Raw genomic sequence first — 23242 nt, forward strand, 5'->3', positions numbered from 1 at the left:
AAGCGCTCAATAAATACTTCCAGCGCTTAGAACAGTGCTCTGCACACAGTAAGCGCTTAACAAATGCCAACATTATTATTATTACTATTGAATGAATGAATGAACAAATACCAACATTATTATTATTAAGCTCTCAATAAATACTACCAGCGCTTAGAACAGTGCTCTGCACACAGTAAGCGCTTAACAAATGCCAACGTTATTATTAGTACTATTGAATGAATGAATGAACAAATCCCAACCTTATTAAGCGCTCAATAAATACTATGGAATGAATGAACAAATCCCAACATTATAATTCTTAATGACTGACGTGGGGGCGCCCCCTGGTGGCTTCCAGCTCCGCTCCGGGGGCCCGAGCAGCCAATGGGGAGCGGGCGGGGCCGTGACGTCACAATGCCCGCTCCCCTCCCGGGCCGGGGCCGCGCGGGCCCGCGTGCCTGCAGCCGGGCGAGGGGACGGACACGGTGCAGACCACCTCCAGTCCCCTCCTGGACTGTCCTATCCTATCCTCCCCTGCACGATCCTCCCCTGCCTTGTCCTGTCCTGCACGATCCTCCCCTGCCTTGTCCTGTCCTGCACGATCCTCCCCTGCCCCGTCCTCCCCTGCACGATCCTCCCCTGCCCTGTCCTGCCCTGCACGATCCTCCCCTGCCTTGTCCTGTCCTGCACGATCCTCCCCTCCCCTGCCCTGCACGATCCTCCCCTGCCTTGTCCTGTCCTGCACGATCCTCCCCTGCCCTGTCCTGCCCTGCACGATCCTCCCCTGCCCTGTCCTGTCCTGCACCATCCTCCCCTGCCTTGTCCTGTCCTGCACGATCCTCCCCTGCCCTGTCCTGTCCTGCACGATCCTCCCCTGCCCCGTCCTGCCCTGCACTATCCTCCCCTGCCCCGTCCTGTCCTGCACGATCCTCCCCTGCCTTGTCCTGTCCTGCACGATCCTCCCCTGCCCCGTCCTCCCCTGCACGATCCTCCCCTGCCCTGTCCTGCACTATCCTCCCCTCTCCTGCCCTGTCCCGCTGCTGCCCGGTCCCCTCCCCAGGACCCAGCCCACCCTTGCTGCTCCTCTCCTGCCCACCCAGGTGTGCGTGGGACTGGTGCCCTATAAGTGTCCGGCGCCGGACACCGGGGGAAGCAGAAGCTCAACGATCCGCCGCCCCTCCCTCTTTTCCTCCTTCCCTCCGGCTCCAACCGACGGCCCTGCCCGCACCCAGGTAAGGAATAATAATAATGTTAATGTTTGGTAATAATAATAATGTTGGTATTTGTTAAGCGCTTCCTATGTGCAGAGCACTGTTCTAAGCGCTGGGGTAGGTAAAGGGTCATCAGGTGGTCCCACGTGAGGCACACGGTCTTCATCCCCATTTTACAGATGAGGTAACTGAGGCACAGAGAAGTTAAATGACTCGCCCACAGTCACACATGTGACAAGCGGCAGAGCCGGGATAAGCGCTTACTATGTGCAGAGCATTATTCTAAGCGCTGGGGTAGGTACAGGGTCATCAGGTTGTCCCACGTGAGGCTCACAGTCTTCATCCCCATTTTACAGGTGAGGGAACTGAGGCACAGAGAAGTGAAGTGACTTGCCCACAGTCACACAGCTGACAAGTGGCAGAGCAGGGATTCGAACCCATGACCTCTGACTCCCAAGCCCGGGCTCTTTCCACTGAGCCACGCTGCTTCTCTGCAGAAGGGGAGGAGGGAGGGACTGAGCCCACCCCGCAACTTTCCAGGAAGAAGCTATCAGGCGGGGGTCGGTGCCCCCCCACCACCTCTAAGCCTTCATCTTGTCATAGACCCCTCTGTCCCCTTATAATAATAATAGTTGAATAATGTTGGTATTTGTTAAGCGCTTACTAAGTGCCAAGCACTGTTCTAAGCACTTCTAAGACAGAAGCTCACTGTCTTCATCCCCATTTTACAGAGGAGGGAACTGAGGCCCAGAGAAGTTAAGGGATTTGCCCAGAGTCACACAGCTGATAAGTGGCAGAGCTGGGATTAGAACCCATGACCTCTGACTCTCAAGCCTGTGTTCTTTCCACTGAGCCCTGCTGCTTCTATTAATGATGGTATTTGTTAGGCGCTTACTATGTGCCAAGCACTGCTCCAAGCGCTGGGGTAGACGCTCAGTACCAGTGCCTGGCACATAGTAACCCCTTAACAAACACCGCAATTATTAAGCTTAGTGGAAAGAGCGTGGGCTTGGGAGTCGGAGGACGTGGGTTCGAATCCTGACTCCACTTGTCTGCTGTGTGATCTTGGGCAAGTCACTTCACTTCTCTGTGCCACATCTCTAAAATGAGGATTAAGAGCCTCAAGTGGGACAACCTGATTGCCTTGTATCTACCCCAGTGCTTTGAAAAGTGCTTGGCACAGAGTAAGCGCTTAACAAATACCAACATTATTATTACCAGGCTCCGCACACAGCACCCAATAAATACCACCGATTTGTCTATCTCGGGGCTCCTGCTGGGCCCCTGGAGGTCCACCCGTTTCCTGCAAGAAAAATAATCCAGACTCCAGCCGGACCACGGCTCTCCACTCCTCTATTGTATCCTCTCTAGACTGTAAGCTCGTTGTGGGCATGGAACGTCTCTGTTTATTGTTATTATCACTCCCAGTGCTTAGTACAGTGCTCTGCACCCAGTAAGCGCCCATTCAATATGATTGACTATCGCTGTTCCCCTCGCCGACCTCAGGTACTCTGGGCTTGGCAGGCATTGCTCCGGAGATGGGCTCCGAGGTTGCATCCGGCACGTTTGATCCTGTCTCTGGCGGTGCGAAGATGCCTCTGACAGACTGGTTGGGAGAGGAATTCTTTAGCCGCTCCAACAACCTTAGGGTTGTCGCAAGAAAGAAGCACCTATAGTTTTTAAGGCAAGAAAGGTGGGTCAAGGAGTGGGTGGCGGGTAAGGGGGTCCAGTGCATGTATTTAGGGATTTGGGGTAGGGTTTGCCCAAGGTAGGTTTTGTCAAACCAGAGAGCCAGCCGGGGGCTTGTTTATTTCTTTTTGTGGCTTGGAAGGTATGAAGAAGTTGTGCGGTGTTCAACATTAGAGTCAACCGGTGTCCCGAGTTGCACGAGTTCTTGTTCAGATTTTCCTAAGAGGATCTGGGTCCTCTGTCTTCAAAACCAAAACGGACAGTCCTAGCTGTGCCTATCTTGGTGACTGGTTCTGAGAGCACGCAGAAAACATGCAACCCTCCCTCTGTGTTTCAGCTTACTAGCGAGATTAGTGCCGACCGGAGCCAGATAGAGGAGGCGTGAACCAGAAGTTGTTGTTTTTCTACAGTTAGAATATGCATTATTTCCCATTTTAAGTGCATTTACTTTTGCTCGGGCGAGGACAATACAACAGAGCTGGCGGACCCGTTCCCTGCCCGAAACAAGCTTACGGTCTAGAGGGGGAGACATTACTATTTTGATTTCATATGTCAGCCTAATTTTGACTGGAGGCCCCCAGGGTTGATTGGACCTTCTCATAAACCTTATTAGTGTGCCCCGGAATGTTTGAAAATATTTTCCTTCTTTGGGCCTCAGGGAAAAGACTACCTGCTTTGGCTAAGATTCCATATTATTGGTTTAATGAAGTCTGAGCCGACTACACATTTTTATGCAGTGGGTTGAGGCGGGTGGGGGTGACTCTCTGGACAGGTCTCTTTATAAATAAAAACCATCTGAGCGTGTACTGGATGATTAGAAAAATAGGTGCTTTAAAAACAAACCGATCTCCTACCCCCTCTTTCTGGAGTGGTAAAGTGACTGGGATGGGGGCTTGCATTTCTACCGCTTGCTTCCTCCTGCGTTCTTTTTCCAGACATGTTTTATCTGCGTTGGAAACCTTGTAACTTGTGATTTGGGGCATCAGCTCTTCATTTTCAAATGAGTTTCAGTTGTTCTCTCAGGAAGGGCAACAGAATGTTCCTGAAGGTGCTTTTCTGGACTCCCCATCGGACTTTCTTATCCCTTTGAGCCGGTTACTTAAACTTAGCCTTGACCTGTTGTGCCAGCCTCTTTTAGGGAGGGAACACGTCAGTTCTCTGTGCGGTACTTTCCCAAGTGCTTAGTACAGTTCACAGCACCCAAAGGGCACTCAATAAATACCATTACTGCTATTACAACCACCCCTGAAACACGTCATCACGGAGTAAGAATGTAAAAGGGCAAATTGTTCTTGAGGGTCAAGTGAGTGGGAAAGTGCCATAACAAGGAAGTTTGGAGAGCGGGTTCCAGCCGTCCCACCAGGTGTTTTCAGAGGTGAGAAAATGGATTTGCAGGGCAGGTGCTGTTTGATGGGAGAATCCAGAACTGCTTATTTCATCAGCTTTGTCAGGAAACCTTTGCCTCTCTTCGATAATATTTTCATTTTTCCTTTGGTCAATATTGCCATAAGATTACATAGACAAGATTTTCTTCGGCTTCCTACTAACTCATTTTCCTAGGCTTCTTGGAAATGCATTGTAGAATCTAGAAATGGAGGTGGATTTCTGTTCTGACATGATCGGGGGTGGGGGTGGGGTGAAGGGGGGATGTCACTGAATGTGAGAGGAATGGCAGCATCCTCCAGTTTGAACGCTGCAAATCCCACCTGGGGAGGATGTAAGAACCAGGGCTACCCAAGAACAATGCCCGCACCAAATAGATTGTAACCGCCTCATCCCAGCTCTGCCACTTGTCTGCTGTGTGACCTTAGGCAAGTCACTTCATTTCTCTGTGCCCCAGTTCCCTCATCGATAAAATGGGGATGAAGACTGTGAGCCCTATGTGGGACAGGGACTCTGTCCAACCTGATTAGCCTGTATCTACCCCAGTGCTCAGTACAGCCCCCTGGCACTGCTTAACAAATACCATTAAAAAAAAATCCTTGAGGTCATGGGTCGTGTCTACTAATTCTCTTGTACTTTCCCGAGTGCTTGGTTTAGGGCTCGGCACCCTGTCGGTTCTCAATCAATGCTGTCTATAGATTGTAGCCACCATTGCCCAAATCAGCCTTTTCTCTTTTTCTAACACTCTTCCTATATACGTTTTGCAAGGGTCTCTGGAGCCAGAGCTGGCTTTCCAGCAGTGTGGGGGACAAGACCTGGCTGAGAGCCATCTGCTTGGGGTGGAGGGGGTCCAGAGCCTCCAGGTGTGTGTGTGTATGTGTGCGCATGCATGCAGTTACTGGGGTCTGTGGGAGAGTGGCAGAGAGGTTAGAAGTTGATCGTACTAGGGCAGGGGCCAGTGGGGTGGAATGGGACCCAGAACCGGGCTCCCCTTTCATCCTCCGGTCTCCTTTCACAGAACTACTGACCGTCTCTATCGCCTGACCGCACCCTGAGTCTGGTGAAAGGCCAACCTTCCACCGTCGGAAGAGACCTGTCGGCCATGTCTCCGGCGAGCGGCCCAGCGGAGCCCACGGAGGATGCGGAGGGCAGACGTGGGAGCAAGATCATCTTCTTCCTCCTGGTGTTTGGCGTGGTGCTGCTTTGTACGGGAATCCTGCTGTCCATCTTCGGGTACCAGACCTGTCAGTACGAGACCCTGACGAACTGTGGCACCGTGCTGAAGATCGCCGGCCCGTCGTGCGCGGTGATCGGGGCGGGCGGAATCATCCTGGCCCGCTCGAAAGCGAGGCTCCAGCTCCGAGAACAGCAGCGCCGGGGCTCCACCCAGGACCCGGACAGCTTCTTCATCTGTGGCGAGAGCCGCCAGTTTGCCCAGTTCCTCATCTTCGGCTTCTTGTTCCTCACCAGCGGAATGCTCATCAGCGTCCTGGGCATCTGGGTGCCCGGCTGCCACCCGGGGTGGCCCTCGGACCAGGGGAACCAGACGGACTCCGCAAGCATGGAGTCTCGGGGTTGTGGATTTCTGTCCCTTCAGATAATGGGGCCGTTGATAGTGCTGATCGGGTTGTGTTTCTTCGTGGTCGCCCACATTAAGAAAAGACACAACTTGGGGCCCGGCCAAGACGGCTCAGAAAACCCGGAGCGGCGATCACAGAATCCCGAGCCTGTTCAAGTCACAGTAGGTGGGTAACTGACCTTGGGGGCTTAGGGGGAGGGGAGAGGGTCTTCCGTAAATCCAGACATGACTGTCAGCGGGATTGGTTTCTCCAGGCCGCGGGGTCCTTGCTGATTCCACAGCGGGCCAAGGGTGTGAGCGTACACACACGAAAACACACACACATACACACACGTGCAGAACCAACAACTCTTCAGTGTACCGGCTGCACATAGGCCAGGGCCTTCATTGCTCCCTCTAGAGCCACCTGCCCAAATATGCATTTCCCACGCAGCGAATACAGTGCAGTACAGTGCACTGCACTCCCACAGGTGCTCGGTAACTACACTTACTATTAGTACCACTATTACTAATACTATTAGTTTCCCAAACATTCGTGTCTGATAGGGGAGTGGCCTTGACATATGCAGATCTAAAGAGCCGCTTCCCCATCACCATCATCAGTGCTATTTAGCCCCAAATGAGTGCAAAGAACTTAGGAGAGACAACAGAAGCAAGATGTGTTTTCCTTGCCCTCCGAGCGCTTACAGTCTGAGGGAGACAGACGAAAATGAGTTGCAGCAGAAGCAGAGGAAGAACAATATAGCAGGACATAACAGCTGAATAAATACTTGTGCTTACAAATAAATATTCCTATGTACATAAGTGCTGAAGATAGGAATAAAATATGTACTAAGTGACTTTTTTATGGTATTTATTAAGCACTAGCATTGTGCCAGACACTGTTCTAAGCAGTTGGGTAGATACAAGCTAATCAGTTTGGGCAGAGTCCCTATCCACATGGGGCTCACAGTCTTCATTCTCATTTTACAAATGAAGTACCTGAGGCACAGAGAAGTGAAGTGACTTGCCCAAGGCCACACAGCAGACAAGTGGCAGAACCAGGATTAGAACCCAGGTCTTTCTGACTTCCAGGCCTATGCTCTATCCATTAGGCCAAGTAGCCTCAATAGCTCTCTACAAATCATTTTTCCAAGCTATTTCTTTCTGTAGCTTTAAAACTGTGTCATTATTCAGTCAGTGAATTGAGCAGTTGCTGTGTGAGGGGCACTGTACTGTACAAAGCACTTGGGAGAGTACTGTACAATAAAGTTGGTAGATAATTCCTCCCCTCGAGGAACTTACAGTCTAGTATTCTATTCTTGCTTTACTAATGAAGAGGTGAAATAACGAAGCTGGGATTCACCCACAGTCACCAAATGAGTCATCTACAAAGGAAGAATCTAGAAGCCTTGTGATTCTGAGCCCCTCCTTTGTCCAGGTCAGATTCACAGTCCCCAGGTCCCTGTGGCCACCCCTCCAACAGGTCTACTGTTGAGAATCTCAGAATTTCCTTGGGAGAGGTTAGCTAGGCATTGGAAAGGGGCTTCACTGCCATTCAGCATATTTCCCAGGTCATTCGTTGTTTTTGTTCTGCTCCGATCCCAAGGACACATTCATTCTCTTTGGATTGGCTGGTGAACAAAATAATCCCAGGAAACCAGGAAGTCCCATGGGACTGATTCCAAACCCAGCTTATTTTCCAGAGAGGCGGAGGGCTTTGGGAGGTTATCGGGAAGCTCATCCAAAGTTTTGTGTTGGGTTCTTCTGAAATCCAGTGATCTGGGGCGAGGAGGGGAGTCTAATGGACTGTAGGGAGCACAGCAATCCGCTTTTCCCACCAAGCGTCTTTTCTAAGGGAGGACAGGCCAGGGCAGGGCCGGCTCCATCAGGTGATGAATTGACGAGAGCAAGAATGGGCCCTCAGTGGCCAAAAGCCCTGTTGGTGCGGTTTTGTGCCCAGAGAACTGTTGCCTTTGGTTTGGCTTTCCAGCGCAGCGCGGCAGCCAAGAAATGTTGCAGTGTGGCCTTGCCAGGGCCTGGCGGATGGGAGTCAGAGGACCTCGTTCTCTTCCCGACTCTGCCCATTGTTCGCTGTGTGACCTTGGGCAAGTTACTTCACTTCTCTGTGCCTGAGTTCCCTCAGCTGCCAAATGGGGATTCAATACCTAATCTCCCTCCTATCTACACTGTGAGCCCCACGTGAGTCCTGATTATCTTGTATCTATCCTAGCGCTTAGTATAGTGTTTGACAGTAAGTGCTTAACAAATACCATACTACTACTAATATTATTATTAAGGGCCTCCTGCTGGGAGGTCTGCAGCGCCGCAGGGGATGTCAGGATTTCAATTTTGCATCATTCTGACTGGCGTCCATTGATCGTGGGGTTTCTAGTTTTGGTTTGTACTTGGGGGGATGGAGACATTTACTGTACTGATCCAGAGCGAATGTTTCCTGTGATTGCATTTGTGTGTGTATTCTCACAGAGAGAGAGAGAGATCTACCTTCCAGGACACTGATGGATCACCCTAGACAACATCCCTGTTCCACACATAATAATAATAATAATGATGGTATTAAGCACTTACTATGTGCCAAGCACTGTTTTAAGCACTTAAGGGGATGCAAGGTAATCAGGTTGTCCCACATGGGGCTCATAGTCTTAATCCCCATTTTAGAGATGAGGTAACTGAAGCACACAAGTTAAGTGACTTGCCCAAAGTCACACAGCTGACAAGTGGTGGAACTGGAATTAGAACCCATGACCTCTGACTCCTAAGCCTGTGCTCTTTCCACTGAGCCACGCTAAGAGGGAGAGAGGTCAGGTATTTTACCCCTATTTGACAGAGGAGGAAACAGAGGCCCAGAGGAGGTCAAACATCAGGCCACTGGCAGAACTGAGATTAGAACCCAGGTCTGCTGACTCCCAGTTCTGGGGTCTTCCTCTAGGCCCTGCTGCCACTGGAATGCACTGCTTCTCTTATACTTGTGCATGAGTTCATGTCTCCATTGGAGCCCACCACTGTTCATTCTTTGATGCTAATTATGGGGATTTTGATGTGGTGGATTGGGGGAATTTACAAATTAGGCTCTGGGGATCCACTGGAGCCTTGCATGGAGGTTTGTGTGAATTTCCCCAGATATTCATCATTATGATGTTTGAATGCTTACTTTGTGCAAATCAGTGCACTAAGCATTTGGGAGCATATGCTTTAACAGCTGGTAGACACATTCCCTGCCTACAGTGCACTTACAGTGGAGAAGGCAGACCCCGCCAGACTCTCAAGCCTGGAAAGCTGGATTCCTTGAAGGCAGGTGGTGAGCACGACCATCTCCGTGAGACCCCCGTCACGTCGCCTCTTTGGGTGACGGGCTGGTCTGAGCTAGCTCTCCCAGGGAACCCCTGTCCTCCGACAGAAAGCAGCCAGGAGCGCCGTGTGCTCTGGAAACTCATTTCGGCCCCACTCCTCATTCCTCAGATTGGGCAACACGGGGCTGACGTGGCACCCTCGGGGGCATTCTCGTCTGGTTGGCAAACCTGTCTAGATTTGGATTTTCGGAAACCTGGCTCGTTTCTTGTGGAATTGAATGTGGCCGTCATTTGGCACTGTCTGCGCTTTGCTCCGCAACCTGACGGCAGGATCAGTGGAAGACCCTGTGCTGTGTTTTTGGCGGGGTGGGGAATGGGTAGGGGGAAAAGGGAAGCATCCCCTGAGTCAGCAGATTGAATAACTAAGTGGTGAGAGCACCAGAGGCACGGCAGGGCCCCATCTGTGTGGCAGTGGGCCTAGGCTGGGCAGGATTTTCTGAAAGGCAAGCATTGGAATGGGACCAGAGCTCCTGCTTTGCATCTAATAGGCAATTAATCAAAACTAATATCTCTCACCTCCTACCTCTGCCTCCAGCACCACCACCGGTACCCATTAGTACCCTAGAGGTCGCATGGCAAGACAGAGCTAATGCCTCTGCCATGGGGGTAGGGGTGGGGGGACCTCTCCCAGAATGGGATCTGCCCTATGCCATGGGTACTTAGGGCTGTGAACCTGTTCAATTTTCCCTTCGCATGCTTTCCCAGCCCTGCCAACAAAGTCCCTGTTTCTAGCTTTCTGAGAGGTCAAAGGTCAGTGGCCACCAATGGAAATGAAGCTTTGTGCTGACATGGTGACAGTCTGGAAATGTATTCCCAATATTGGACTGGCCCAACTCTCCCCCTACCAGAATTGCACAAGTTGGCTGGTTTACCCAGGCCCTGAGACTGCCTGGAGGGGGAGTCGCCCCACAGGAAAAAAACACTAAGTCCCCAAGGAGCCCCAGGCACTTTGATTCAGCAAGGGGCATGGCCTGGGGCTAGCTAGGAGTAGAGAATGTGACTTGTGGCTCCTTAAGGACAAGGACCATGCCTATTCATTCTATTGTATTCTCCCAAAAGCTTAGTACAGTGCTTTGCACTCAGTAGATGCTTAATAAATACTGTTGATTGGTTGGTGATGCCCCCAAAGACTATGTTCTCTGGCTTCTCCTAGCCCATTCCTGGGTCTTGGCTTATAAACTAGTAGGAGGAGGAGAAGTAAAAAAAAAAGTATTTACAGAGTGGCCACAGGGAACAATGCACTATATTCAGCATTCAGCAGATGCCCAGGATGTGCTTCCTGTCCACAGTGTGCTTTTTGGGTTTTGTTTTCAGTAGTATTTTTTAAGTGCTTACTTTGTGCCAGGCACTGTGCTAGGCCCTGGGGTTGATATGAGCTAATTAGATTGGGCACAGTCTGTGTCCCACATGGAACTCACTATCAGTCCCCACTGTGCAGATGAGGTAACTGAGGCCCAGAGAAGTGAAGTGACTTGCCCAGGGTCACAAAGCAGACAAGTGGTGGAGCTACGATTAGAGCCCAGGTTCTTCTGCCTCCCAGACCCAAGTTCTAGCCACTAAAACCATGCTGCACTCTAAGGGGGAAGATAGACATAAAAAAAATTTATAAGTTAATTAACTGGAGTAAAAAGTGGCATGGCCACCTGAGGGGATACAGGAAGGGGTGAGGGGTCGTTTGGGCCCAACTGACCAGCAGCTTGTTCCTCACAGACTTGGAGGGGAGAGGGGAGCTCACCAAGGCCCAGATGCACTTTGCTGAAGCATCTGTTTGTCTGGTGGTTGAAAGACCCTGCAGAAATGTAATGAGTAGCAGCTAGAGTTGTTAATGCCACTGTGGATCGAGGAGCTGACTCTGCTCCTGCCAGTCGAAAGTCATTTTGCCCAGCTTACTGACCCATCTACCGGCAAAGCATGGCCTTGTGGCTCTCAGAGTGATGGAGTTGTGGCCACGTTAGCTGTTCTAGCCAAGGTTCCCAGCTGTATGTCAAATGAAACAGCACAGGGGGAAGCCCCTTGGGATGGCTTTTGTTCCCATAATGATTAGTTTAGAGGAAAAACAGTGCCCTTTACCCTGGACAGGCAAATTGAGTTGAATTTCAAGTTTCGGGTTGGAAATTTGGAAAGGCTTTGAAGAGAATACATTCATAGGGCACTAAAGAAAACATGATATTAGACAGAGCCAGAAAATTATTTTTGGATTGGGCCTTGGGGCGGAGAGAGGGGAGTTGTGTGTGTGAGTGTTTTGGGGGCTAGGATTGGGCTGGATAAGGAATGACCCCTCATGGGCATTCAATTCCTTTAGTTCATCTTTTTCTTCCAGTAGATTCCATAGAGATTGGATTCTTAACTGAGGATTTTGTCTTTATAGGTGACGCAGTGATAATATTCCCGCCTCCACCACCACCTTATTTTTCTGAGTCTTCCACGTCTGCGATAGGATCCAGTCCTGTGGTTCATCGTTTGCCTCTGAGTGAAAACCCTCCACCGTATTATAGTATTTTTAATTATGGGTAAGACGTTCCACTTCGGTTTCCAAAATGAAATGCTCAACAAATGACTTCTCAGGGATTTGGGATAGTTTCTGGTTATTCCATTCAGAGTGCTTATATTCATTCCTGCCAATTATGCAAACATTTTGGGCTAGTTCTACATTCTCTCTTATAACTACATCCAGAACTTGGAAAAATTTGATACTGTACCTTTTCATTTAAAAAAGAAAGGCACTACATTTTGTTTGTATATTGCCTTCCCCAAAGAAATCTTAAGTATTTTACATATGCTCTTTCATAAATTTTCTCTGCCTGGGGGCCAGTAAGGAGAATGTTATCAGAACTAAATTCTGGGTTTTGGAGAACCTCTAAATTAATCTCTGTATTGCCTAAAACAAAGGAGCCAGAAACACTCACAAAATCACCATTACATCCCAGATTACAACACTCTTCCCCCTTTTCGTCTAGGTATTTGAATATCAAAAGTATGGGTAAAATAAACTGCTCTTCTATAGAATGGTGGAAATTGAGGCTCTGAGAGGCTGTGCAACTTGACAGTGATATAGCAAACCAATCCAGGGCAGAGTTGAGGATAGACACGGCAAATCCTAATTTGTGAATCTGGTGCTATCTCTGATTCCCATTATTTCCCTAGTTCACCAATTCCTTAGTCTCCTGAGATCCCATCGATAACACGCCTCTGTCAAGTGTCCTGTCACAAGGACAATTCTAGAGAAGCAGCATGACCTAGTCGAAAGAGCTCAGGCCTGGGAGTCAAGGGACCAGGGTCCTAATCCTGGGTTCCCCACTTGCCTGCTTTGTGACCTTTGGCAAGTGACTTCTCTGTGCTTCAGTTTCTTCATCTGTAAAATGGGGGATTAAACACCTGTTCTCCCTCCCCTGTAAATCCTGTGTGGGACAGGGACTGTATTCGATCTGATTTTTGTATCTTCTCCAGGGTTTAGTACAGTCCTTGGCACATAGAAAGTGCTTAATAAAAACTCCTACAATTAAGTGGCTTTGGCCCTACAGTAAAGGTATAAGCATGGCCTGGTGGAGAGAGCATGGGCCTGGGAGTCAGGAGGCCCTGGTACTAGTCCCATCTCTGCTCCTGACAGAGAGAGAGAAAGAATGAGAATGAATTTGTGTGTGTCTGGGTGTGTTCTCACACACAAGTCACTTAAACTCCCCTGAGCTTCAGTTCCTCCATCTGTAAAATAGGTTAAATCACTGCTCTCCCTCCCTCTTAAACTTTAAGCCCTATATTGAGAAGCATATTGGTCTAGTGGATAGAGTTCGGGCCTGGGAGTCTGAAGGTCATGGGTTCTAATTCTGGCTTCACCACTCGTCTGCTGTGTGACCTTGGGCAAATCACTTCACTTCTCTGTGACTCAGTTACTTCATCTATAAAATGATGGTTTTTGTTAAGCGCTTATTATGAGCCAAGCACTGTCCTAAGCACCGGGTGGGGATTAAGACTTTGAGCTCTATGAGGGACAGGGACTGTGTCCAATGCATTTTGCTTATATCCATCCCAGCGCTTAGTACAGTGCCTGGCACATAGTAATTGCTTAAAAAATACCATAATTATGATATGTGACAAGGACTGGGTCTGGTCTGATCATCTTGTCTCCAACCCTGCACTTAACACAGAGTAAGCACTTAGTTGAAGAGAATAGAAAAAATGTTTACTTGGAACTGTCAACGGAAGAGAAGCAACAGAGAAAATCCAAAGGGGGGCCGATAACCATTTTTTTAAATGGTATTTGTTACGTGTTTACTATGTGCCAGGCACTATACTCAGCCCGGGGGTAGATACAAGCTAATCAGGTTAGACATAGTCCATGTCCCACACTGGGCTCACAGTCTGAATCCCCATTTCACAGATGAGGCCCAGAAAAGGTAAGTGACTTGCCAAGGTCACCAGCAGACAGGTGGCAGAGCCAAGATTAGAACCCAGGTCCTATGACTCCCAGAGTCATGCTCTTTCCACTAGGCCATTCTGCTTCTCTAAATGATATTTATTGAACGCTTATTGGGTGCAAAGTACTGTACTCACTGCTTGGAAAAGTACAGTACAACAGAGTTGGTAAACGTGTTCTCTGCCCATAGCTTACAGTCTAGAGGTAAAGGAGGAAAAAGGTCTCCTCCACTCTGCATATCCAGCCACATTCCCATGGTGCTAAGTTCTTACTGAGCCATGTAGGCCCACTGTGGGAGGCAGTGTATCAGTGGAAAGAGACAAGGTTGGAAGTCTCCTAACCTGAGTTCTAGTCCCAGCTCTGCTGCTGTTCTGCTGAGTGTCCTTAGGCAAGTTGCCTAACCTCTCTTGGCCTTAGTTGCCTCATTTGTAAAATGGGGAAAAGATAATTCTCTCTCTGTATCAGAGTGTGAACCCTGGGTGCAACAGAGAATACGTCTGCTCTGATCATCTTGTATGAATGCCGGTGCATACACAGAGCTTGACACCTTGAAAGCACTTAATAAATGCCATCACTAGCTAAGAATCTCTGCATGGACAGCCTCACAACTACCATTACGCCTGGATCAAGTAGACACTCCTAGAGTTGTCTAGCTAAAACAGCTGCATTTCTGTGGAACCATCTCTGCTCACCGCTGAGAAAAGGAAGTGCCCCAGTGACTTGCCACATCAGGTGGCCATTTGCCTGGTTTTATACTAGCCGGTCTGGTTTGGGTCTGGTTTTTCCCCTGGGGGCAGGGAGGAGGAGAAGGGTCAGCACAGCAATTTTATTCACTCAATCGTATTTATTAAGCACTTACTGCGTGCAAAGCACTGTACTAAGCGCTTGGGAAAGTACAATACAACAATGAGTGGTACTCTTCAGTGAGGCAGTGTTCACCCTATCCCCCACACACTACACAAACCCAGCAGATTCCAGCCCCAAAAGCCTTCCGGTGTCTTAGAATTGTCGGACCTCAGAGGACATTTTCAAATTAGTACTGCTTGTGTTTTGACAGCTCTGCCCACACAAATATTTGCCAAGGCAGATAGTCATTCAACTAATGACTTCCTTATCACTGTGAAAATGTCTCTTCAGCACCTGGGTATGTATCTCCTAAACAGGTGGGCTCCTTCCATGGGAGTGAACACCTCTGCTCTACAAAGTTAACAGGGCAGACCCAAGTCCCTCCTAGCTTTATCCCAGCCAGTGGGGGGTTGTTGGGGATTGTCTTTCCCTGAGGGGTGGGGGAAGTCTCTCTTCCCTTCCCCCCTTGCTCAGCAGCCCCCTGAGGGTAGCCCCTGCCCCCAGAGCTTTGAGAGGTGGCCCCCTCCTAACACAAACACACCCCTGGTGCTTCTCCTCATCTGGAAATCTCCACTGGAGCTTTGTAACTTGTCTTGGACAGTAATTATTATCCTCCAGAATTAACGTGTTGAGTCTTCCCTTCCCTGGGGGCTCAGTGCTCCTTAGCCAGGAGGGTGGGAGGGAGGCCCAAGGACTCTTTAGCCTCCCTTGAAGCTACCCATCAGGGCCCTGGTTCCTGAGCAGAGGGCCGGGGAACCTCTGGCTAGCTAGCTGGTTTACAGTCCCCTTTAGGCTGTAAGCACCTTGAGAGCAGGGAATGTGTCTACCAACTCTGCTTTATTGTATATCCCCAAGTGCTTAATCGGGAGCTCTGCGCAAGTGCTCAAATACAACTAATTAGCAACTCCCTGAGAAGGTGAGCGTTCTTCTTCTGATCTCTCCCCCCAGCTAATATGTCTTCCTTCCTCTTGGCTCCTCTCCTGGTCCTCCTGCCCACTGCCCTGTAACTTCTCAAGCCCTGGGAAGACACCAGTGGGCAGGCAGGGAGGCCTAGTGGTCTACTAGGTGTCTCTCTCTCTCCTTCTTAGACCCCAAGTTCCATGGGGGAAAGGGATTGGGTCTGATTCGATTATCCTACATCAAGCCCAGCACTTAGCAAGCACAGTGTTTGGCACATAAAAAGCATAACCTGCTGCTGATAATGAAGTGGACCAGAATTTTTTTTGTGGTATTTAAGCCCTTACTATGTGCCAGGCACTGTACTACACGCTGGGATACATACGAGTTAATCCAATTGGATACAGGGCTCACAGTCTTAATCTCCATTTTACGGATACAGTAACTGAGGCCCAGAGAAGTCAAGTGAGTGACTTTTCCAAGGTCCCAAAGCAGGCAAATGGCAGAATCAGGATTAGAACCCAGGTCCTTCTGACCCCCAGGCCAGGCTCTAGCCACTGAGGCCACGCTGCTTCTTGGAATGCCCTGCAGGACTAGGGTGTAGAGGGAGGGAGGAAAGGAGGGGGAAGCAGGGCAGGCCTGGGCTGTAGTTTAAGTGCATTTGCCCCAGGAGTTGCGACACCCTCCTCACATCAGAAAGCCCTCTGGGCTCCCGCCCTCCTCTGGGGGTGAGCAGTGGTGGAGCTTCACAGTTTGGCCCAGCTCTATAACCTTTTGGCCAGACTCTCCATGGTACCAGATGCCAGCTCTCTTGGGCAGCTGACCTGGAGACACTTGGGCATTGGGCTGGGGGGAAGGCCTAAAGGGACAGGACTCTAATTCTATCATTCAATATTCCATCATTCAGTACAGTCCAGACTCTCTTCCCTCTAGACTAAGCTTGTTGTGGGCAGGGAATGTGTCTGTTATATTGTACTCTCCCAAGTATTCATTCATTCAATAGTATTTATTGAGCGCTTACTATGTGCAGAGCACTGTACTAAGCGCTTGGGATGAACAAGTCGGCAACAGATAGAGACAGTCCCTGCCGTTTGACGGGCTTACAGTCTAATCGGGGGAGACGGACAGACGAGAACAATGGCGATAAATAGAGTCAAGGGGAAGAACATCTCGTAAAAACAATGGCAACTAAATAGAATCAAGGCGATGTACAATTCATTAACAAAATAAATAGGGTAATGGAAATATATACAGTTGAGCGGACGAGTACGGTGCTGTGGGGATGGGAAGGGAGAGGTGGAGGAGCAGAGGGAAAAGGGGAAAAAGAGGGTTTAGCTGCGGAGAGGTAAAGGGGGGGTGGCAGAGAGAGTAGAGGGAGAAGAGGAGCTCAGTCTGGGAAGGCCTCTTGGAGGAGGTGAATTTTAAGTAGGGTTTTGAAGAGGGGAAGAGAATCAGTTTGGCGGAGGTGAGGAGGAAGGGCGTTCCGGGACCGCGGGAGGACGTGGCCCGGGGGTCGACGGTGGGATAGGCGAGACCGAGGGACGGCGAGGAGGTGGGCGGCGGAGGAGCGGAGCGTGCGGGGTGGGTGGTAGAAAGAGAGAAGGGAGGAGAGGTAGGAAGGGGCAAGGTGATGTAGAGCCTCGAAGCCTAGAGTGAGGAGTTTTTGTTTGGAGCGGAGGTTGATAGGCAACCACTGGAGTTGTTTAAGAAGGGGAGTGACATGCCCAGATCGTTTCTGCAGGAAGATGAGCCGGGCAGCGGAGTGAAGAATAGACCGGAGCGGGGCGAGAGAGGAGGAAGGGAGGTCAGAGAGAAGGCTGACACGGTAGTCTAGCCGGGATATAACGAGAGCCCGTAACAGTAAGGTAGCCGTTTGGGTGGAGAGGAAAGGGCGGATCTTGGCGATATTGTATAGGTGAAACCGGCAGGTCTTGGTAACGGATAGGATGTGTGGGGTGAACGAGAGAGACGAGTCAAGGATGACACCGAGATTGTGGGCCCGAGAGACGGGAAGGATGGTCGTGCCATCCACGGTGATAGAGAAGTCTGGGAGAGGACCGGGTTTGGGAGGGAAGATGAGGAGCTCAGTCTCGCTCATGTTGAGTTTTAGGTAGCGGGCTGACATCCAGGTGGAGACGTCCCGGAGGCGGGAGGAGATGCGAGCCTGAAGGGAGGGGGAGAGGACAGAGGCGGAGATGTAGATCTGCGTGTCATCTGCGTAGAGATGGTAGTCAAAGCCGTGAGAGCGAATGAGTTCACCGAGGGAGTGAGTGTAAATGGAGAACAGAAGAGGGCCAAGAACCGACCCTTGAGGAACTCCAACAGTTAAAGGATGGGAGGGGGAGGAGGCTCCAGCGAAGGAGACCGAGAATGACCGGCCAGAGAGGTAAGAGGAGAACCGGAGAGGACAGAGTCCGTGAAGCCAAGGTGAGATAAGGTATGGAGGAGGAGGGGATGGTCGACAGTGTCAAAGGCAGCAGAGAGGTCAAGGAGGATCAGAATGGAGTAGGAGCCATTGGATTTGGCAAGAAGGAGGTCATGGGTGACCTTAGAGAGAGCAGTCTCGGTAGAGTGGAGGGGACGGAAGCCAGATCGGAGGGGGTCTAGGAGAGAATGGGAGTTAAGGAATTCTAAGCATCGATTGTAGACGACTCGTTCTAGGATTTTGGAAAGGAAGGGTAGTAGGGAGATAGGGCGATAACTGGAGGGGGAAGTGGGGTCAAGAGCGGGTTTTTTTAGGATGGGGGAGACGTGGGCATGTTTGAAGGCAGCGGGGAAGGAGCCATTGGAGATTGAGTGGTTAAAAATAGAAGTTAAGGAAGGTAGGAGGGCAGGGGCGATGGTTTTAATAAGGTGAGAGGGAATGGGGTCCAAGGCGCAGGTGGAGGGGGTGGCACTTGCGAGGAGGGAGGAGATCTCCTCTGAGGATACTGCAGGGAAGGATGGGAAAGTAGGGGAGAGGGTTGGTGGGGGGGAGGGGAGAGGCGGAGGGGTGACTTTGGGGAGCTCAGACCTGATCGTGTTGATTTTCGTGAGGAAATAGGTGGCCAGATCACTGGGGGTGAGAGATGGGGGAGGGGGAGGAACAGGGGGCCTAAGGAGAGAGTTAAAGGTCCAGGGGGCGGAGTATAGTGCTCTGCACTCAGCACGTGCTCGATAAATACAGTTGATTGCTTGATCAATTCTGCAGTTAAGAAACTAAATCTCAATGTTAGGTTTGTTTGTAGAAAGCATTTTTACGGCCGGGGCCCTGCCAGGCCACACTAGGATTCACTACACCAGAATCACCGCAGAATCACCGGACAGGCTCGACTAGCAACGACTTAGATTGCAGCTGCTCAGGGCCCTTTGGGCAGCACCTACCCCCTTAAACCAAAATAGCAAAATGAAGCAAGTGAAAACATCCCATTCCTGGTCAAGTAAGACACATCTGTTTCCATGGAAGACAATGAGATGGAGTCATGTGAAGTTTAAAAAGATCCCTAGTGGGCAGGGAATGTGTCTATTGCTTCTACTAAATTGTTCTCTCCCAAGTGCCTACCTAGAACAGTGCTTACCACCCAGTAGGCACTCACTAAATACCCCTGATTGATTTAAATTATCTCCCCCTTCATATCTAACAACCACCACCCTATCCATCTTCAAAGTTCTAATAATAATGATATTTGCTAAGCATTTACTATGTGCCAGGCACTGTACTAAGCTCTAGGTTAGATCCAAACTAATCGGATTGGACACAGTCCCTGTCCCACATAGGGATCACAGTCTTAATCCTCATTTTGCAGATGAGGGAACTGAGGCACAGAGAAGTGAGCTTCCCAAAGCCACCCGGCAGACAAATGGTGAGCTGAGATTAGAACCTAGGTCCTTTTGGCTTCCAGGACTGTGTTGTATTCACTAGGCCATGCTGCTTCTCTACTAAAATCATATCTCCTTCAAGAAGCCTTCCCTGAAGAAGCCCTCATTTTATCTATTCACCCTCCCTTCTAAGACACCTATGTCCTTGTCTATGAACCCCTTAGGCACTTTGATACCCAAGCTCCATGGCCCTTATCCATCTGTAATTTATTTTAATGTCTGACTCCTCTCTAGTAACTCATGGGAAGGGATCATATCTAGTGACCCTATTGTACTGTCTTCTCCTGAGCACTCAGTATGGTGTTCTGAACAGAATAAGCGCTCAATAAATAGCACTGATTGATCAGTTGGGTGAAATCAAGCTGGCTGCAGAAGTGGCCACAAGTACCTTCAGCTCCATCCGCTGGGGCACCTGGACCTGGATTTGGGGCGGAGGGGCGGGGGGCAGCAGGCTCCCAGCCCACAGCTAACGACCTTTTCTGTCCTGTCCTGGCAGGGCGCGGTTTCCTGCCATCCAGGGTGAAGCCTCAGCCAGAGCGCGTGATTCTGTATACACAGTTTCAGGGCCAGATTCATCTTCGGGGATTTCAGCTACTCCACACCCTTCTTCCGAATCACCTCCCAAATATGAAGAAAAGGCTCTGAATGCAAATGACTCCTCGCACCCGGCTCCCCCCAACCCTCCCGCGCCTCCCGCCCTTCTCTCGCCCTCCACTTCCCTATCGGGACGGCCCCCTCAGTGACCCCCGGGAGCTCTGCGAGCCTCACTTTCGTATCCTTGTACCCATTTCATCACCACTTTATTTAATTTGTTTTTGTAATAAAAAAGATGAAGTATTGGTTTGGTTTGATTTTGCACTTTTTGACCTCGAAGAGTGAAGCCTCATAAGTCTCCCTTGGGGCTCTGCAGAGTTGGCTAGGAGCAGAAACATTTAATGTTTAACTTGGTCCATTATAGCTCCCATGTCAGGTTCTTGTATTACAGAGAAATAAGAGCAAGATTGCAGTCTGATTTCTCTCTGGGCTGTTCAGATAAAATAATCTGAGACCATATACCCAGTGGCTATTAAATAGTAATACACACTAGAATAGATTTTTTTTGGAAAGGATTATCAGTCAGCAAAAGCATTTCTTGTACACCTGAATAAAGAATGACAGTTGAATTAAACTTAAAAATATGTACCTATAATTACAAATGATTTTTCCATGCCAGACCCTCTGATAGCGAGGAAATCTATCTATGAGGGCAAGGGTTGTATGAACCCAGTAAAAGCTGCAAGAGTATAATTTTCAACTCTTAGTGCCTGTTTTATAAGCAGTAATCCCTTGAAAATTGGTATTTACCTAGCAGTTAATGGGCCCTAAAGCCCAACTAAGCAGAGTTAATGCTCCAACAGTTTAACTCAGGTAATGACTGATTTCCCGGGAATTCCCGGGGCAGTCACTCCGGTTGTCCCTTCAGTACGGATCTGTGGCTAAGTGACTTTTTTGTGGGATTGCTACATCTCAATCAGTTGTATTTATTGAACACTTACTGTGTGCAGAGCACTGTACTAAGTGCTTGGGACAATATACTCTAACAGAGTTGGCGAACAGATTCCCTGCCCACAGTGAGCTTACCGTCTAAGAAGGAGAGACAGACAATACAAATAAATTATGGGTATGTTCTTCCTCTGAATAATAATTATGGTATTTGTTAAGTGCTTACTATGTGCCACGCACTAAGTGCTGGGGTGTATACAAGCAAATTGGGTTAGACACAGTCCCTGTCCCACGTAAGGCTCAGTCTCAATCCCCATTTTACAGGGGAGGTAACTGAGGCACAGAGAAGTGAAGTGACTTGCACAATGTCACACAGCAGACAAGCAGTGGAGCCGGGATTAGATACCATGACCTTCTGACTCCCAGGCCCGTGCTCTATCTACTACGCCATGCTGCTTCTCAATAAAATCTGCTTCTGAATAAAGTCTTTTTCTTCTTTTCCCTTAATTATAACTTAGGAGAGATTTGGGCCAACACCTCCCAGGGTGCAATTAATTTAAAAATCTTAAAAGACTGGGTACAGAAAGTTCAGGTTATCCAGCACTCAGAACAGTGCTTAGCGCATAGTAAGAGCTTAACAAGTATGATTATTATTTTGTGGTGCTGACCTGAGTTTGTTTTCTGTGGAGTAAAGGAGACTGAGATTTTCCCGGACACTCTGGTCTGACCCATCAGCCACTGCGGTCAGTCCCGGCAGGGTCGAGAGAAAGGCTCCATCAATCTATCAGTAGCATTTATTGAGCTCTTACCATGTGCACAGCACTGTACTAGGCGCTCAGGAGAGTACAATAAAACAATTAGTGGACATGTTCTTAGCCCATGACGAGTCTATCCCCCCAGACTAAGCTCACTGTGGGCAGGGAATGTATCTACCAACTCTATTATACTCTCCCAAGGGCTTAGTACAGTGCTCTGCACACAGTAAGTGCTCAATAAATAGGATTGAGTGACTGAGTTTAGAGTCTGGAGGTGGAGACAGCAAGGGCAAAACCAGGTGATCCTCCTTGAAATAATCACCCTTCAGTTCCTGTTGACTGCAAGTTCATTGTGGGCAGGCAGCATCTACCAACTCTGTTATACTGTCCCAAACGCTAAGTACAGTGCTCTGCACATAGTATACTCAATAAATACAAATATTTGATTGATGAAGTAAATCAAACCTGCCCAGCAGAAGCTTGAGACCTTTGGGAGTTAGGGTATTGGTCTGGGGGGCTCAGCCTGTCCCATCCTCCATCCTGTTGAGGGGTACACGCAGGTTTGTTGTAGCTGGCCTGGTCGCAGAGAGGCGAGAGGACTGGTCTCAGATTAAGGGGAGCGGCGAGTTGCCTGTGGCCACCTCGGGCTTCCCCCTTACGTCTGCCCTTCCTCCCTTTGGCAGGGACCCTGGAATTGTGGGATAGGGCACTGGGGGAAAGTGCTGCCTCCCGAAGCTGGGGAGTGGCCAGAGGAGAGCAGAAACTGTAGGTGAGGGGACACGCCAGCCTTGGAGCGGTGGAAAATGGGGCTCAGTCCCCTTCCTTCCTTCCCAGAGTGTCCTGCAGGGTCTGCCGGACTCGCTTAGGCTTCTTGACAGCCTTCTAACTTTATAGGCTTCTAGCCATCTCTGGGCTCAACATGACCCTTCTTATACTACCTACACACTGCTTGCCCTGATGTCCTCAGCCAGCCTTGCTACCCTCCCCACTTCATTTCTAATACCAGGGCAGAGGGCCCTGAGGCCTCATCTTTTTTTTTAAAAAAATTGCATTTGTTAAGCACTTACTATGTGCCAGGCACTGTGCTAAGCTCTGGGATAGATAGAAGGTAATCAGGTTGGACACAGTCCATGTCCCACAAGGGACTCACAGTCCTGATCTCCATTTTTCAGATGAGGGAACTGAGGCACCGCGAAGTTAAGTGACTTGCTGAAGATCATACAACAGACAAGTGGTGGAGTCAGGGTTAGAAAGCAGTTCTCCTGAATCCTAGGCCTGTGCTCTTTCCACTAGGCCATGCTGCTTCTTTCAGGGGCCTCAGACCTTATCCTCTAGGGCTACGAAGTTCCACCCCGGGAGGGAAAAGAAGGAGCGGAAACCCTTTCCGAAGCTCCCTCCAACAGCTGAGGAGCAACAAGGAAGTGCATTTAATGAGTGCCCAGTGGGGGCCCGTGCACTGTACTAAGTGCTTGGGAATGCAAAACAGAGAAGTGAAACATTCCCTCTCCACAAGGAGGTGTCACTAATGGTGGGAACGCAAAACAGAGAAGTGAAACATTCCCTCTCCACAAGGAGGTGTCACTAATGGTGGAGGCAGTTGGCTCAACCACTTCCCCAGCCCTATTCCTGCAGTTTCTGGGCCCCTCTCATTTCGCTCCTGCCCCACCTCGTAGTAATAGAAGTAGTCATAGTATTTATTAAGCACTTCCAGCATGCAGAGCACTGACCTGAGCTGGAAGAGAATACAGAGGTAGGAGGGAGACACGGACCCTGTCCCCAGGGGGCCTTTTCCCTCCTCT

At 49.6% G+C, this 23242-nt stretch overlaps 1 protein-coding gene across 2 annotated transcripts; it reads left to right on the forward strand.

Moving 5' to 3' along the window:
• Positions 1-752: 752 nt before the first annotated feature.
• On the forward strand, positions 753-20046 carry TMEM171 (transmembrane protein 171). Of its 2 annotated transcripts, none has more exons than XM_029066753.2 (4): positions 753-1214; positions 5284-6010; positions 11563-11704; positions 19703-20046. In XM_029066753.2, exons 2-4 carry the CDS (start codon positions 5368-5370, stop codon positions 19947-19949), a joined length of 1032 nt encoding a protein of 343 aa, XP_028922586.1. In that variant the 5' UTR covers positions 753-1214; positions 5284-5367; the 3' UTR covers positions 19950-20046. The 2 variants fall into 2 exon arrangements, with proteins under 2 accessions (XP_028922586.1, XP_028922738.1); XM_029066905.2 differs by lacking the exon at positions 753-1214 and adding an exon at positions 2727-2886.
• The last annotated feature ends 3196 nt before the right edge of the window (positions 20047-23242 follow it).

This window comes from Ornithorhynchus anatinus, chromosome 1 (genome assembly GCF_004115215.2).
Source record: "Ornithorhynchus anatinus isolate Pmale09 chromosome 1, mOrnAna1.pri.v4, whole genome shotgun sequence".
Classification (NCBI taxonomy): domain Eukaryota; kingdom Metazoa; phylum Chordata; class Mammalia; order Monotremata; family Ornithorhynchidae; genus Ornithorhynchus; species Ornithorhynchus anatinus.

What these genes read in the sequence shown, in the direction of transcription:
- TMEM171 (XM_029066753.2), top strand. Translation starts at nt 5,368, where the DNA reads ATGTCTCCGGCGAGCGGCCCAGCGGAGCCCACGGAGGATGCGGAGGGC. An exon ending in GCCTGTTCAAGTCACAGTAG is followed by an intron (nt 6,011 to 11,562) that starts GTGGGTAACTGA and finishes TTGTCTTTATAG; the next exon opens with GTGACGCAGTGATAATATTC. An exon ending in TATAGTATTTTTAATTATGG is followed by an intron (nt 11,705 to 19,702) that starts GTAAGACGTTCC and finishes CTGTCCTGGCAG; the next exon opens with GGCGCGGTTTCCTGCCATCC.